The sequence below is a fragment of the Rattus norvegicus genome, chromosome 8 (assembly GCF_036323735.1).
Source record: "Rattus norvegicus strain BN/NHsdMcwi chromosome 8, GRCr8, whole genome shotgun sequence".
Taxonomy (NCBI): Eukaryota; Metazoa; Chordata; class Mammalia; order Rodentia; family Muridae; genus Rattus; species Rattus norvegicus.
In genome coordinates this window covers 20,221,649-20,239,078 of record NC_086026.1, presented here as the reverse complement: position 1 = coordinate 20,239,078, position 17,430 = coordinate 20,221,649, and the positions used below count along the sequence as shown (strand labels likewise).

General features: G+C 44.3%; 2 protein-coding genes across 2 annotated transcripts in view; one reads left to right on the top strand and one right to left on the bottom strand.

The window, feature by feature from the left end:
• Hephl1 (hephaestin-like 1) overlaps positions 1-17,430 on the top strand; it is a 68,509-nt gene that overhangs the window by 7,620 nt on the left and 43,459 nt on the right. The window contains exon 2 of the mRNA NM_001191993.2: positions 9,634-9,878. Within this exon, the coding sequence (NP_001178922.2) occupies positions 9,634-9,878 (245 nt within the window). The remainder of the gene's footprint in view (positions 1-9,633; positions 9,879-17,430) is intronic.
• Rps24-ps16 (ribosomal protein S24, pseudogene 16) lies at positions 10,699-11,133 on the bottom strand. The gene has a single exon (XM_039082235.2). It carries the CDS (start codon positions 11,113-11,115, stop codon positions 10,714-10,716), a length of 402 nt encoding a protein of 133 aa, XP_038938163.1. The 5' UTR covers positions 11,116-11,133; the 3' UTR covers positions 10,699-10,713.

The following is a 17,430-nucleotide window of genomic DNA, read 5'->3' as shown; positions in this document are numbered from 1 at the left end:
TGTCACTCAGGGATTAGCTATGTTAATCCTGCCGTGGGAAGTTAGCCACACTTTCCTTCCCCTGGTGCTCTGTCCCCTCTCTTGTTTGATGGGTAGATCCAGAGGGTGATGGAGAAGACTCTGGTGAGATGTGGGGTTTGGGTCAGGACCTTCTAGAAACTGCAGTGTGTGAGTGGGCATTCCTGCTTAGCTCACGTGATCTCCTGTGTGGGCCAGGAGACAGGGTGGAGAAGTATGGAAGATCCTCCACTAAAGCCTGCTGGAGTGGCCAGGATCGTTGCACAACCTCTTACCCATCAGTCTGAGTGCAAAGGCATAGCAGGGCGGTTGACACTGCCCTGCTGGGTGACCCAGTGTCTGTCACCTGTTATCAGGCAACTCTGCCCACGCTGGAGCTTGGTAGCTCGTGGGTGACTCACTCTGTCCTCTAAGCCTGTTCAATTAGGGGCTCTACTGACTTGCTGCTTACCAGGAGTTCTCCCCATCCCCAAAGAAAAAGCAAAACACCACACCCTCAAAACAATGCTTTAAGTTGACATTTTCTCTATACAAATCTAAAGTGTGGCCATGGGAATCCAAGGTTCCTTCTTGGTTTAAACTGTACCAACCCTAGGGTGTAGCCATACAGCCTAGACCCTCTATTCTAAGTAGTGGTTCTACATTTTATAGTTATTTTGTAAACGGTAAAAGTGAGTTCATATGTACAAAATAAACAACCCCATAATAAAATGGATAAGCAATCCCACCCCCGCACTCTTGCCTGTGGTCTCTGTCAGGCATCCGGTGGCTTTGAGATAATTTCTTTGTATGTTCTCACATGAATATTGTTAAAACATTTCAGGCAGATGGGCTGCACTTCATAGTTTGGTCTGTAATGTTGGTATTTTGGTGACAATACAGCACTGACAACCCCCTGCCATGTGATATGGATTTGTCACCCTCTTGCATGGCACCCGCTAAGGAACATGTCTGCCCCTCTAGATGTTCTCTATTTCAGTCACTCTCTACTTTTCAAACAAGATGCCCACCTTGTTGGTCCTGTTGTGTAGATGGAAGCTAGACCCAGGTTGCTGCTTCTGGGGTTCTGGCCCATGGCTCCAGGGATACTTCTCTGGTCAGGCTCCTCTCCCTCCTGAAGGTCCCATTGCTTCTGCCATCACGGCAACTTTCCTGACTGGTGTAGTTAGCATTAACGGTGGGCAGGGTTGGCACATCCTAGTGTCCAGGGAAGAATGGTGAGGCAGTGCCTGGGCAGGTGAGTGATTTGGGGCTCAACCAACTGACATCTGCAAAGCTCTGTGTTCAGCTCTCACTGTGTTCAGGCTGACCACTGAGCAGAGAGGGCAGGGAGGTGGTGGAAATGCTCAACTTTCCTTTGACTGAGCCAATGGAGCTTACTCTGAGGTCTACAGACCAATCAATCTTCCTTGGAGTCGGTTTTAGTGGCCACCTGTTTTAAAGACACAACCCTTGGGGTCTCCCAGACCTGTCTGCTAACTCCATCAGAGGAAACTAATGAAAGCCTTTCTCTCAGCTCCAAGCAATCCTCAGCCTGAAGAAGTTTTGCAAAGAGAATTCCCTCTTCCTTCCAAGTCATTTCCAAGTGTTATCTTCATGTGCACATGTGGTATATGTTTGTGACAGTATTCATCTGAAGGTCAGAGGACAACTTGAGGGAATCAGTTCTACATTTCTAGCACTTGGGTTCTAGGGATCAAGCCCTAGTCTTCAGGCTTGGTGTCACCTTTTCTTGCTAACTGTCTTATTGTCCCCTTGCTTTAGCTTGCCTTTAGTGTCATGTTATACTCTGCTTAGATGCTTTTGTTTTGAACTTGTTACTGTTTATTAAGGAAAGATAGGCCAGGTGGCTGTAAGAGGCCATCAGGCATTGACAGGCAGACCCAGAAAACTAAAGCCAATAAAAGCACATATTGGATTTCTGAGATATGATGGCTACACCCTGTACCTTGGAGCTGAGCATCATGGGATGATGCCTGTGTCATTTGATTAGCAGGGACAACTAGTAAACGAACAAGGAAGGAGTCTTCCCCTAGACATAGCTCGCCAGGAGAACAACGCAATTGAGTGCCAGGCATTACGTCATCCTGTGTAGACTTGCCTCTCAAGATCTTGAAGCATAATGCTGCCTCCTGTCTGGTTGAGCACAGGCAAAGATCAAGTCCAGAGCAGACAGCTGTGCGACCTCCCTCAGTTTCCCACATGATACACCTCAGCCATGGTTCCTTTTCTAAGCAGTTATCACCGGAGATGAAGCAAAAGACAAAAAGATTATGCCTCCATTCTTAGATATCTGGAGGTGTTTACGCTCAAGCACGACAGCCCAAGCTCTTCTGCAAACATACCTTGCAACACTCTCCTGCCTCTAACTTGCCAAGTTATGGGCAATTCAGAGGGCCTTGGTTTGCTAGTTCGCTTTAGGTTTCAAAGCAAGCAGCAATGCTTCTAAAAATTTGCAATAGAAAATAGGGCTTTAGGAAATTAGTGGGAGTAGGAATAGAAAAGTTGTTTATCTTTGATAAGCATACCTGCCAAGGACAGACAGAATACGTTTTGGAAAGTGCTGTTGCTGGTATCTTCACAGGACACTGAGTATAGGGAGAAAGGGGGAGAGGAAGACTCTGGGGCTAGAGTGATGGCTCAGTGGATAAGAGCACTTGCTGCTCTTGCAGAAGACCTGGGTTGGGTTCCCAGCACCCACATCATGGTTCAGAACCTTCCATAGCTCCAATTCCAGGTATCCAATGCCCTCTTCTGATCTCTGTTGGCACCAAACATGCATGTGGTCTACATACATACAGGCAAAATACTCTCACATAGAATAAAACATATACATCTAATTTTCTAAAAAGGGAAAAAGTTGAACTGACTCTAAAAGATACTTGAAAAATTAGACACACAAAAACAAAGCAAAACAACCAAACAAACAAACAATCAAAAACAGAATAGAGAAGGACAAATTATCTGGATAAACCATCTAAGGGATACTTTGCATTGGTACAGGGACGAGATAAAGGCAGGACCTGGATGTGACCTGTCACATCTTGCTGAGCCAGAAAACAACCCTGGTCCCCAAGGTCCGATGTCGCTAGATAAGCCCCACCTCCAAGAGGTTCATCAGTCTCCAAATGGTACCACTATCTGGGGACTGAATGTAGGGCACATCTGCTCGTGGGGAGTTTCACACACAGACAGATGCGCTCAGGGTCAAGAGCATGAAGAAGATGAGAACTTGGAGCAGAAAGAAACGAAACCAGGCAGGGACAGAAATGAGGCTTCCTAGAGGAGGACTTTAGCCTCCCAGACCGAACCTCTGGGTCTTTGGCTTCACTCATATGTCTTCTTCTTGGTCTGTCTGAATGCTTCTGCCTTCTAGAAGGTTCCCATCTTTTGCTCGCCAGAGGACGAGTTCCTGGTTACTGGACATGTTGGCCTATAACGCCATCACTCTTGAGACACCTGTAAGGTTAGGAAAGTCACTGTTTAGACTCAAGACCTCTGGGAGATTGCAGCTCCTTGGTGCTGTACTAACATTTAATAACCTGGAGGAGGGTTGGGGATTTAGCTCAGTGGTAGAGCGCTTGCCTAGCAAGCGCAAGGCCCTGGGTTCAGTCCCCAGCTCTGGGGGAAAAAAAAAAGAATAACCCGGAGGGCTCCTGTTGAATCTAGTTCTAGAATTTTGGTATCTCCTTTTCCTCCTTCCTTTCTCCTAACAGCCTCACCACCCCCTCATTGTGGTCTTTCCTTTGCCTGCCTCCTCTAAAATTTCCCTATCACAGCCATCAGAAGAGTCCTTAAGACCTGATTACCCTGTCAGGAGTGTTGTGCAAACCCCAGGAGTCATCAGGGTTTTCCAGGGAAATTGGAAGTTCTTCAAACTGGAATTGAAGTTTTCAGCACCCACCACCCAAAAGCACACATGTAGCCACACCTCTCCCTCCTCATTGCTTGCTCTGTCTACAGCTTGTGGGTATCTTCCTATGTTTCCTTTCTTTCCTCATACACATGAGATTTCTTTGAACTATTCATATTTCTAGAAAAGAGAAAAGTTTTGCCTGAGCTGTCAGATCTTATAAGAGAAGCTCCAGTGTGCAATGCTGGTGGCTAATGGAGAAACTCACTAGTGACCAAAGTGCAGACAGTGAGTGTCTGTGGGGTGCTCAGCTATAAACAGAACATCTGTGTCACCTACACACATACACACACCTACACACTCACACACATATGCATGCACACACAGACAGACAGACATACACACAGATGCACACAGGCACAGACAGATACACAGGCACATATACACATGCACATACACACATGCACGTACACACAGACACACAGACATACATACTCATACTCATGCACACACACACAGGTACACATTCACACAGCTCTGGAAGATCACTGAGGAGGGAATAGAAAGTCTGTGAAACCCATGAGTTGGAAGGACCAGTGTTATACTGTGGGTATGACAAAGTGCTGACTATGACCTCATACAGCTGTGGTTGCCTGTACAAGACTTGCACACAATCAAGACAGTTGCTTGTATAATAAGGCTTGCACATGATCAAGCTAGTTGTCTGCACAAGATGTGTACAAGATCAAGACAGTTGCCTGTATAAGACATGCACACGATCAAGACAGTTACCATTCTAGCAGAAGTGGGAAGGGCTCATGAGCCCTCACCCACGACTGAAGTGCTGTTAGTAGCTGCAGAGGGAGTGAGAGTTTTTCTTTAAGGGTTGTGGCTTCTTGTAGTCAGCCATGTTCCAGTGGATGCTCCCACACCCAGGAGTGTACAGGAACACAATATAGACTTGACAATTATAACATTTTTTTAAAAAGAGGACACAAATTTGGGAAGTGGACTAGTGGTTAGATCGGGATCAGGGAGGAGCTAGGAGCGTGTGTGTAGGGGTGGATATGAGCAAAATACATTGAACACACAACCAAATTCTCAAAGAATTAATAAAGCTACTATATAAAAAAGAAAAAGTTTGCCTTCCAGTCTCCATCTGCACCTAGAGCTAAGGCTGTCCCACAGCCCACTGGACCCAAAGCCTGCCTGGAGAGAGCTGGTGTCCCAGGAGTGCTCTCACTCCTAAGCCCACAGGTGAGATCACACTTTTGCTCCAATAACTGTCCAAACAGGGACCTGCCAGGAGCACACAGGGCACAGGAACCTCAGAGAAGCCTGGGACAGGATCCTTCCACTCTCCATCTGAGCCCAGAGCTAAGGCTATCCCACAGCCCTCAGGACCCAAAGCCTGCCTGAAAAGAGCCAGTCTCCCAGGAGTGCTTTCACTCCTAAGAACACAGGTTCACAGGACCACAGGAGGGACAAGCTCCAGTCAGAGTCATTAAGACCAACTAACATCAGAGAAAACCAGATGGCAAGAGGCAAGTGCAAGAACCTAAGAAACCAAGAATACTTGGCATTATCAAAACCCAGTTCTCCCACCACAGCAAGTACTGGATACCCCATCACACTGGAAAAGCAAGATTTGGATTTAAAATCACATCTCATGATGATGATAGAGGACTTTAAGGACATAAATAACTCCCTTAAAGAAATACAGGACAATACAGGTAAACAAGTGGAAGCCCTTAAAGAGAACAAGATCCTCTTTAAAGCACAAAAATCCTTTAAAGAGTTACAGGAAAACACAACCAAACAGGTGAGGGAATTGAAAAATACCTTCCAGGATTTAAAAACGAAAATAGAAACAATAAAGAAATCACAAAAGGAAACAACCTTGGAGATAGAAAACCTAGGAAAGAGATCAGGAGTCATAGATGCAAGCATCACCAACAGAATACAAGAGATAGAAATAAAAATCACAGGGGCAGAAGATACCATAGAAAACATTGACACGATAGTCAAAGAAAATGCAAAATGCGAAAAGATCCTAACCCAAAGCATCCAGGAAATCCAGGACACAATGAGAAGACCAAACCTAAGGATAATAGGTATAGAAGAGAGCAAAGATTCCCAACTTAAAGGGCCAAGAAATACCTTCAATAAAATCATAGAAGAAAACTTCCCTAACCTAAAGAAAGAGATGCCCATAAACATACAAGAAGCTACAGAACTCCAAATAGATTGGACCAGAAAAGAAATTCCTCCCATCACATAATAGTCAAAACACCAAATGCACCAAACAAAAAAAGAATATTGAAAGCAGTAAGGGAAAAAGATCAAGTACCATATAAAGGCAGACCTACACCAGACTTCTTACCAGATTATGAAAGCCAGAAGATCCTAGGCAGATGTCATACAGACCCTAAGAGAACACAAATGCCAGCCCAGGTTACTGTATCCAGCAAAACTCTCAATTACTGTATAGGGAGAAACCAAGATATTCCATGACAAAACCACATTTACACAATACCTTTTCACAAATCCAGCCCTACCAAGGATAACAGATGGAAAACTCCAACACAAGGAAGGAAACTACACCCTAGAAAAAGCAAGAAGGTAATCTTCTTTCAATAATCCCAAAAGAAGATAGCCACACAAACATAATTTCACCTCTAAAAACAAAAACAGCAGGAAGCAACAATCACTTTTCTTAATATTTCTTAATATCAATGGATTCAATTCCACAATAAAAAGACACAGACTGGATTCGTAAAGAGGACCCAGCATTTGGCTGCATACAGGAAACACACCTCAGAGACAAAGACAGACACTACCTCAGAGTAAAAGGCTGGAAAAAAAAATTTCCCAAGCAAATGCTCCCAAGAAACAAGCTGGAGTTGCCATTCTAATATCAAATAAAATAGACTTTCAACCAAAAGTTATCAAAAAAGGTAAGGAAGGGCACTTCATATTCATCAAAGGAAAAATCCACCAAGATGATTTCTCAGTTATGAACATCTGTGCTCCAAATGCAAGGGCACCCACATTCATAAAAGAAACCTTACTAAAGCTCAAAGCACACATTGTACCTCACACAATGATAGTGAGAGACTTCAACACCCCACTCTCACCAATGGACAGATCATGGAAACAGAAACTAAACAGAGACACAGAGAAACTAACAGAAGTTATGAACCAAATGGATTTAACGGATATCTATAGAACACTACCTTGTTTTTATTTTAATCATAGTTACTTTCTAAAGATTCTTTAGATACTATTACTTTTAAGTTGTTGGAATATTTTGTAACTGAATTTCTTGTGACACTGTCATCCCTTTATATCAGGACTTTGCTCTTCTGCTATCCTCCTCTCTTCTTGCTGTTCCCTTTCCTTCCCCATTTCCTCTCATATGATCCTTCCCCACTCAACGATCTGTGTTCTACATAGAACATGAAACATATGTTTGTCTTCCTGACTCTAGCTTAGTTCTTTTGACACGGAGTCCTCTGTTCCATCCATTTTCCTGTATATTATGTGGAACTACATGACATCCATTTACTACTTTTTCTGTAATGGCTCATCCAGGAATGACATCTTGGCTATCAGGCACTGTGCTGCAGTGAACCTAGATGTGCAGAATTTCTTCGCTGGTTCCAGTCTCTTTGGTTAATTTTCAGGAGCTGTAGAACAGATCCAACAGCGTTACAGTTTTCTTTTCTGAGGAAATTCCAACAATACTTGGGACAGTTTGTATTTTGCTGCAGTTTGTATTTTGGTTGTAGACTCTTCCTTCTGCTATTGTGTCTAGCATTTACTACTCTTTATCCTTGATGATAGCCAGCTTGACTGAAGCGATATAGAATCCCGATGTAATTCTCAGTTGCACTCAGCTCATTTGGTGGTGAGAATTTTTCATTTATTTATTGGATGTTTCCCTTTCTTCCTTTGAGGACCATGTATGTAATCCACTCTTCTATTTACTGACTAGATGGATTTCCTACGTTTAAATTTTGAATTCTTTATAATTTTAGGTTTCAATCCTTTCTTGGATATATAGCTGGCCAATTTTTTTCTATTCTGTAGTCTATATTTTCATCCTGCTGATTATCTCGTTTGCTGCATAGCAACATTTCAATTCCATGTGTTTCTACTGAGTAAGCCCTGTGATAATCACCTGGGTCCTACAGTGCTTTTAGGAGAGCCATTGATGCACCTATAAAACTATAGGTTCCTCATGGTTTGTGTTCTGAGTCTAACAATCACGTCTTTAATTCATTTTCCATTGATTGCTGTGCAGCACACAAAGTAAGGATCCAGCTTCATCTCCTGCATGAGGACTGACAAGATTTCCTAGCATTACTTGTTGAAGAGGTTGTCTCTGTTTCTATGTATGGCTTCCATACCTTTGTCCAAATTCAGTGCATGTGGCCGTGAAGGTTTATAACTTGCTGCTCCGTTCTTCTCTACTCTTAACCCTCCCTGACTTTGTGTCCATACCATGCCTTCTCGGTCACTGTGACTCTCTCAGATAATTGGAAATCTGGTGCTGTAATATTTAACGTTGTTCTTTCTGCCTAGCATTGCTTTGGGTATTTGTGATCTTTCATGTTTTAATGTGAATTTTATGAACTATTTTTCATCATTACAAAGAACATCTCTGTGGTTTTGATGGGGGTTGTGTTGAATTAGTACATCTCTTAACAATGAAACAATTTAACATTTTAAAGTTTGCTGATTAGTGAGCATTATTTACTACAAAATAAAGGAGAAAAGGTTTGCCTGTGTTTGTTTAATCAGTCACTCAGTTAACACTGGCCTCCCACGGCTTTGTCCAGCATGTGATTTTTCCTCAGTTAGAGTCCTATTGGACCTACACAGTACTAGGAAGACATCGAGGGCACAGTTAGTGTGAGTTGAGTGAAAGCTGAAGGGGGTGATGGCTCAATTACTAAGTTCTCATCACTCTGGTGGGCTGTATTTGAACTTCTAGTCCTGGGGTGTGGAGACTGGCAGGTCACCAGGGCTCACTGCGGGGCAACCTACTTGAATCACCAAGTTTTAGGTTAAAGCAAGAGATCTTGTCTCAGAAGACAAAGTGACTGAGGAAACTACCTGAGGATTTGACTCTGGCTTCCACACAAATGTGTACAAATGAGTATATACCAGTACACACACACATGCAACATACACACACGCATACACACACACACATACACACACATGCACACACACATGAACACACACATATACACACATGCACACATGCACACACATGCAGTCGCGTACAGGTACACATACATGTACACACACACACATCCCCCCACATGCACATATATCACACACACATACACGCACGCACGCATGCACACAAGCACACACACATGCACTCTCATACAGGTACACATATATGTACACACACACACATCCCCCCACATGCACACACACCACATACACATATGCACACATGCATGCATACACACTCACTTTGTATGGGGGTCCTGTGGCCTGTAAGGGGTTAGGGGACAGTGTGACTTCAGAGCACTTTGCTCTTCTGTGAGTACTGTTCACGCCTGTTGACTTGACCTTTCCACATTGGCAAATTAAAAGTAATTTTGGTGAGTCTGCAGAGGCCACACCGATTATGGTGAACACCAAATTAGAAATGCTATCCAGCATTTGATGACCCCTTAAGGACTAGCTGTACAGGATTTTCCTTGAATTGCAACTGAAAATGTTTTCCTTCTTGCTTCCAGACTTGCGACCTTATTTCTGGAGCGAGGGCCCAACAGGATAGGTGGCATCTACAAGAAGGCGGTTTATAGACACTTCACAGATGGGAGCTACTCCACCGAGATCCCTAAGCCCCCCTGGCTGGGGTTCCTGGGTCCCATCCTGAGGGCAGAAGTGGGCGACGTGATCGTTATCCACTTGAAGAACTTTGCTTCCAGACCTTACTCATTGCACCCTCACGGTGTTTTCTACAACAAGGATTCCGAAGGTGATTCTCCCTCTCTGTCACTGGCTCTTGCTTCTGCTTGGTCACACAGATAACTTACGGACATTGTCAGGGTCAGAGAGCACATTGGTCCTAAAACTCACTCACTGTCTCCCTCTGCGCTCTCTCTCTCTCTCTCTCTCTCTCTCTCTCTCTCTCTCTCTCTCTCTCTCCCTCCCTCCCTCCCTCCCTCCCTCCCTCCCTCCCCCATTCCTTCTCTTCTTTATTTTCCTCTCTTGCTATTTTTTCTATTTTCTTTTCTTTTTTTTTTTTTTTTTTTTTTTTTTTTTTTTTTTTTTGAGACAGGCTCTCAAGTAGCGGAGGCTGGCCTTGGACTTTGGGACCGGTCGCCTCTGCTCCCACGTGCTGGGATTACAAGCGTACAACATCCCTCCTGGTTTCATGTGATGCTCAGGACTGAACTCAAAGCGTCACGTGTGCCAGAGGAGGGCTCGAGCAACTGAGCTGCAGCCCCGGCTTCCTTTTTCTTCTTTACGTACAATGAACAGGGTTCTGAGCTCCCGCGCCCCCAGAAGCTGACTGGCTTTCTGACACGCCCTCCCGGAGTGTCAGGGAAACGCTGGCTGAAGGCAGCTTGCTCCTATCCCAAGTCCCAGCCTGGGCTACAGGATGGCTACCTCAGTGCTGCCTGTCTCCCTGCTGTTTCTGGGGCTTCTTTTGTCCATGTTTCTCTCTTTCTTCTCAGCCCTCAGGAGTTTCTTGATTTAAATGATGGAGCAGTTTTGTGCTAGACTTTGTTTTTTCGTAGAAGCTTGTTAGTTTATTTTCTCCTCTCAGTAATTTGCATATCACAGCAGAACATCGAGTCACCGCAGAGCTACTCCTTTGGCTTTTTCCAAGCACCAACATCGGCCTTTGCAGTCCCCCTGACCTTCTTCATTCTGTCCTTGCGTTCCTTTCGCTGTTTGCAGGAGGTCTTTTTCTTCTCATAAAGGCCGTGTCTTGCAAGTCTGTGTTGAGGCTCATTCTTCTTTGCATAATCTAAAGAATCATAAATCATGCCAGAGCCAGCTGTCGTGCCACCACCGAAGTGGGTTCTGAATCTAAACACAAAGATGACGTCTGGTGTGCTTTTGTACATCATGGCCAGCTTTTCCCGAATTTCTGTCTTTGGTACTGTGGCCTTCCCAGGATGAAGGACATCAGTGACCATCTGTTTCCTCTGAGGCAGACGGTTTGTCATGAACTTCCTGGTCTGGATGGTTACCGTGTCATTCATGATGGCTTCGGTGCTGGAGCTCTAGAGGAGGAAATGTGCTAGACTTTTGATATGAAGATTTTCCAGCAAGTATATATTTTTGTAACTCATGGTAACAAATATCTAAGATGAACCAACCCCTAAAAAGAAAAAGAGATTTATTTTGGCTCCTGGTTTGGGAGGTTCCATTATATCTATTGACTTACAGCTGTTGGCCCATAGGGAGGCTGCACATCCTGGTGTGGAATCCATGGCCTGATAAAACCACTTGCTTCATGGGTGAGAGGGAGAAAGGGGACAGGAGGAAAGAATTGGGTTCATTGTCCCCTCTGTGACCTGAAAAGCTTCCTTTAGACTCTACCTCTTAGCTTCACCAGAGGAACATCACCTTTCCCCAGGAGAACAAGCCTTTGACATTTGAAAAGCCTCTAGGGCATTTCAGGTCCACCATGAAATGGTGTCACCCATTTTTAAATACCTCAGTTACAGTTAAGACAGTCTCTAACAGGGATGTCCACAAACACATCTCCCTAAATTCTGTCAAGCTGACAGTGAACATTGGCCATCACACATACCACACCATATGAGCAGACACAAAGCACTGTTGACAGGAACTTACCTAGCCCACACTCAGAACTGTTTGATTTCCAGCATCTCATAAAGATGGTGTACACTGTGATCCTAGCACCTTGGGGATGGAAGCAGGAGGACCATCTTTAGATAAGTGGTGAATCTGATCTAGGCTACATGTGATAAATATATAAATATATATATTTCATAAAATATAAGTATATTTATTTATATCACTAACCCTTAGAACACCTGTGAAGATCATGAGACCTGGCCTCAGAAAATTGATTTATTTGAACTTAGTTCAGGAGATTACTAGAACCAACGAAATCATCTAAAGGGCCTTCTCATTTTTTTAAAGATTTATTTATTTATTATATATAAGTACACTGTAGCTGTCTTCAGACACACCAGAAGAGGGCCTCAGCTCTCATTACAGATGGTTGTGAGCCACCATGTGGTTGCTGGGATTTGAACTCAGTACCTCTGAAAGAGCAGTCAATGCTCTTAACCACTGAGCTATACCTCCAGTCCCGGTCCTTCTCATTTTTAGGAAGTATTCTCTGGCCCTGTCTTATATGTGTATCGCCTATGTTGGGTCATTGGCTTATTCCATAGTATTTGCCAAGCTGGTACAGTAAAAGAGACCATTTTGTTTTTACTTACTGTTTGTACCTGTCTGTACCTTAGAACATAGGTTTTCCTGGAAAGAGAGACCAATCTGAATTGTTCTGGGCACCATTCCCAAATCCTAACACAGGACTTGGTAACTATTCTCTCAAAACTTCAATCACTTTCCCGTCACTGCTCAGTATCAACATTGTATAAATAAGGCAGGATCCATAGGGAAAAGTGCACGGCAGAGTTTGTCCAGTTGTGTTTGATGCAGAAGAGAGAATGATGGAATCCGGGGACACAAAGTCAGATGGAATTTGTGTAACCCAAAGGCAGAGGGAACATAGTGGAAGGAGGAAGAGACAAGTAGGAGACAGGGTTGGGGGTGGAGGAATAGAGAAGGGCTAATAAGAACAATGTGTGTATCAAATGTCATATGAATCCCATGACATTGTATGCTGATTTAAAAATAAATAAATGCATAAGTAAAAAGAGCCACACAAAATGAAAAGTCATGGCTTGACATGTTGACGATACCCAGAACAGGAGTTTGGAGCCTCATCAACTCCCGGCAGCGCCTTCAACTTGGCGTCCACACTGTGAGTTTGTTTTGTCTTATTCCTCACAGAAAGCAGCTTTCTTGGTTTCTCTCGGATGGTTTGTTGGTAGTGTAAAGCCAGAGTTGATGTTGTGCATTGGTCTTGTGTCTTCCTGCCTGGGTGAACTTGTTCATTAGTAACCAGTAGGCCCCCTGTAATTTGACACTGTAGCATCATCATGAATAAAGATGAATTAACCCTTATTTTACTTATTAAACTGGCAAACCTTCAGGAAAATAGTAGTGGCAAAGGTGGGCATTCTTGTCTTGTTCTCCATTTTGAAAGAAAGCAGTTGGTTTCCCTTTTAATTACGCATGATGTTTGCTGTGGGGTTTCCTTAGTGGCCTTTTGTTGAGTTAAGGAAGAAGTCTTCTATTCCTAGGTGGCTGAGTGTTTCATGGGAGTCCTGGATGTCATTGATGCGTTTCTGCTTCTTTTGAGGTGACTGCAATATTTGCCCTTGAATCCGTTTATATGTTGCATTAATTAATTTGCAACTTTGATGTCATGAGGGTAAATCTTATTTGACCCTGAAATACTAAATGTCTAAATATTGATGGGTTTGATCTGCTAAAACTTTGCTAACAATTTTTGTGTCTATGTGCACATAGAATACTTTGTTTTCTTGTGATGTCATCATGGACTTTGATATGTATGGCTTCAAAGAGGCAGCCTTCAGAATCATTACCACACATTTTCATTCTCTTGAGTGCTTGTCTGTGAAATCTCCAATGCTTAGATTTGTGCTAAAAGTTTGAATAGACGCCAACGATGCCTCCTTAAAAACTAAATCATGGGGCTGGGGATTTAGCTCAGTGGTAGAGCGCTTACCTAGGAAGCACAAGGCCCTGGGTTCGGTCCCCAGCTCCGAAAAAAAGAACAAAAAAACCAAAAAAACCAAAAAAAACCTAAATCATTATATATATATATATATATATATATACATATATATATATGTATTGCCAGCATGATATATATTATTTTGCCAGCATGTATGTCTGTGCACTATATGCTTACCTGGTGCTAGCAAAGGCCGGAAGAGGGCATTAGATTCCTTGGAACTGGAATTACAGGCAGTGGTAAACCACCATGTCAGTTCTGGGAACAGAACCTAGGTGCTTGGGAAGAGCAGCCAGTGCCTTTAACTGCTGAGCCATGTCTCCAGCCTCAGTGTAGTGATTTTAATACCAATGTTATTTATTCCTTCGACACCCGGTGTTTTAACAGAATTAAGGTTAAAATAACTTTCAAATACTACCTATATCATCACCTGGATATTAATTAACCCTTGTAGTATTAAATCTAATATGCAAAGAAAATCGTATCCGTCTGAGATGTTGACTAAGTAATGGCGTAAGTATTCCTACACACCATTATAATGTTGATTTCTTCACCTTTCTGAGTTAAGAACTCTGTATACAGAACAGTTAAACAGCAAGTGCAGCTACCCAGGGACCATGTGAGTAGCCCGTGGTGTGCAGGAGCCAGGTGGGCTGTCTCTAGGATCGATTCCCCTCTAGCTTCGTACTGGTTTCCAGCAGGATTTCCTCAGTGCTGCCATTAGGGTTAGAAACAGAGACCCAAGAGCAGGTCTCCCCAGGAGGTCTCCCCTGCATGTCCTCTCTACAGCTTCTACCCGACCTGAAAGATTGTAACCAAGCCTGTGCGGTGGTACAGAGGGGTACGTATTGCTGTAAGCCATTTGACATTTCTCTACGGAAAACTGGACAGTCCAAAAACCATTCACAGGCCTGGGTTGTGAGCTTCCCCATGTTGTTGCTTGTTTTTATCTTTCTTTGTTTAGCGAGGCGCCGGACCCAGTCTGCGGAACTGTTTTCCGGAGAAAGTTTCTCATTATGCCTCATTCAGTTTGGGGTTTTACTTTCAAGACTAGACTCGTGTCTGCGGAGCTTAGGGACGTGCAAGTCACTGGACAGAGGCTGTGCTTCGGCATCTTGAGCAGGGGTCTGGTTCTGTCAGTGGATTGGACAATGCCCTCTAGATTCCAGCTACGCCCCTGCCCCACATGCCTCCAGCCCCGCCCCCGCCTCCACCCGCCCCTGCTTTCACTTTCCCTTAGCCTCTTGTCTCTTCTCTTTTTAAGGTTCCTCTTAAAACATCTCTCTCTCTCTCTCTCTCTCTCTCTCTCTCTCTCTCTCTCTCTCTCTCTCTCTCTCTCTCTTTCTCTCTCTCTGCCTCTCTCTCTCTCTCTCTCTCTCTCTCTCTCTCTCTCTCTCTCTCTCTCTCTCTCTGCCTCTCTCTCTCTCTCTCTGCCCTTAAACACTGAGCGTCCTTCCCTGTGTTTTCTCTTTGTATATAGACATCTCCCTGTTAGCCGGCCAGGGCTCTGTTTGCTCCAGGCATCGCTATGACTTCAGGCTAGGAAAGAAATCTTCCCCCTTTCCTCTTGCTGCCCGAATCATTCCTCCTCAATAACATCGACATTTATGTAGCAATGCCCACCTTTCTAGGAAAAAAAAAAGCTTCTGTTTACCATGGCTGCAACAGCTGGACCTCATCTGTGACCATTTGGATCCAACTACCTCTCTGTGCCCTGGGGGAGGAGGAAAAGTGAGACTGGAGCTCTTGGCCAGTGCTCAGCAGCTGCTCAAACACCAACAGTGCTAGGCTCCTTTATTCAGTTTCCAGAGAACTGAAACACATTTTACAGTTTTCTTTAATAGGTGCCTCCAACTTCCCAACCCTATCCCCATCCTGGGAGTAAACAAGACCCAGTGTACTCCAGCAGCCCTTGCTCCTCCAGCCTTGGAGTCATCTGGGTTTGCTGACCTCCTCCTTCCCCTATGATCAGTTTCTATCGGGTTCTGGGAACAAGCTAGTGTCACTGTGAACAGACATTGCTGGGTGCGTAGTAGGACTGCAACGATGAGTGGCCACACGGTCAGCACCTCCCAGACATCCTCCCAGGGGAAGAGCAGAGAAAGGGATTTGGAAGCCAAGCAGCATGTGGGACCAGCATCGCTTTCCTACTTTATCTTCACACTCAGTTATGGATCTCAAATGATATTTGTCCTCTTGAAAACTGGCACCATGCCTTTCTGTGGGGCTCCGGTCCCTCCATTTCAGTGGCAGTCACCAGAAGTTCCCCCTGAGAACAAAGCTCACGCAGTGAATTTCGAATCAAAGAATTGTGATTCATACCCATACGCATTTCATAATCAAAGCAAGAACAGGGGTCCCACTTGAAGTTCAGGACAAGGCCCACACCTGACGATTAACTCCCCTTGTGTCTGTCTCGTGTCTGTCTGTCCATGTGCAAACCCATCCATACATCACACTTACAGGGCTTTGGAGAGGGACACCGTAAGGCAATAGCATGGAGTTGTTCTTTCTTCAACAGACATGTATCTAGCAACCCTCACAGCAGGCACTGGTATAGATAGTGAGGAGAAATAAACCCTAGTCCGTGGTTTTTACAGACTAATATGAAAACTATACATAAATCAAACGCTTCCATGCATTCGTCACCGTTTATACATATATGTTAAATGTGAGCAATGTTATGACTGAGCAATAGGCAGTGGCTCTTTGAATAGTTACCATATGCCGGGCACAGTGACAGGCCTTTTAAATGTCATGTCACATAAGCTCCCGTGACTTTACGTGATAGGTATTATAATTTTCATATTTTACGTTCTGAAATTCTTTTTTTTTTAAAGGAGATTTCCAGGCCTTCTAGCGATGACGTGATCAAGAGAAGGTTTGGTTCTAGGCTGTCTAATCTCAGTGGGTTTGCTGTCCTTGCTCTGAAGGCACTTGGAGAACAGACTTAGCTCATGGGTTGCTTGAGCTAGCCCATGCTGACTATGGGGAGCCACACAGAACACATTTGACCTTCGTCCTGTACTCAGGAAAGATTGTGAGACGACTAAGCAGGGAGTGAAAGCACTGGAGCTGGGATGAGAAAGAGAACTCTTACCACAGAGGTGAAAGATTCAGGAAAGCCAGCTAGGAAATGAGCGTGGCTTGCAATCTGGGTGAGCTCTGTGACAGCACACGGGGGCAGAGTGGAAGACTGAGAACCAGGCAAGGGGCAAAGAAGGGGAGACAGGGGAGAGAGGTGCTTTTGCTTCAGACCTGTGGCTTTCGGTGCACAGGGCTGGAGAAGAGCAGGCTGGGAAAATTTATACTGGCTGCCTAGAAAGGTGTCAGCACAAGTTCAGGCATGGAGTTCAGGCATCTTAAAGTCAAGGCGACCTGTGCGTCTAGTGGATGGCATTGTGGCGAGGGGTACAGTCATGCAGGGTGGCTGCGCTGGGCACAGGGAGATGGAGCCAGCGTTGTATTTTATTTTGAGCCTTCACTTGTGATGAGCGGCAGGCAGAGATGAGAGATCCAGAAATGCAGACCGAGAGGAAAGGTCAAGAAGGTCACTGCAGGAGTCACCTAGGGATTCTTTGAGGGGCTTTGGGGGTTGGGTGATGGAGAGTAGCCTTCTGGAGTTTATCTTTATTTCTCTGTAAAATTAAATCCTTTATCAAGTTAAAAGTAATAAGTCACAGTGGTCTAACTCTGAGTAAAAATAGCCTTC

Bases quoted from the DNA above. Each gene is read 5' to 3' on its own strand.
- Rps24-ps16 (XM_039082235.2), bottom strand. From the start codon at position 11,115: ATGAATGACACGGTAACCATCCAGACCAGGAAGTTCATGACAAACCGT.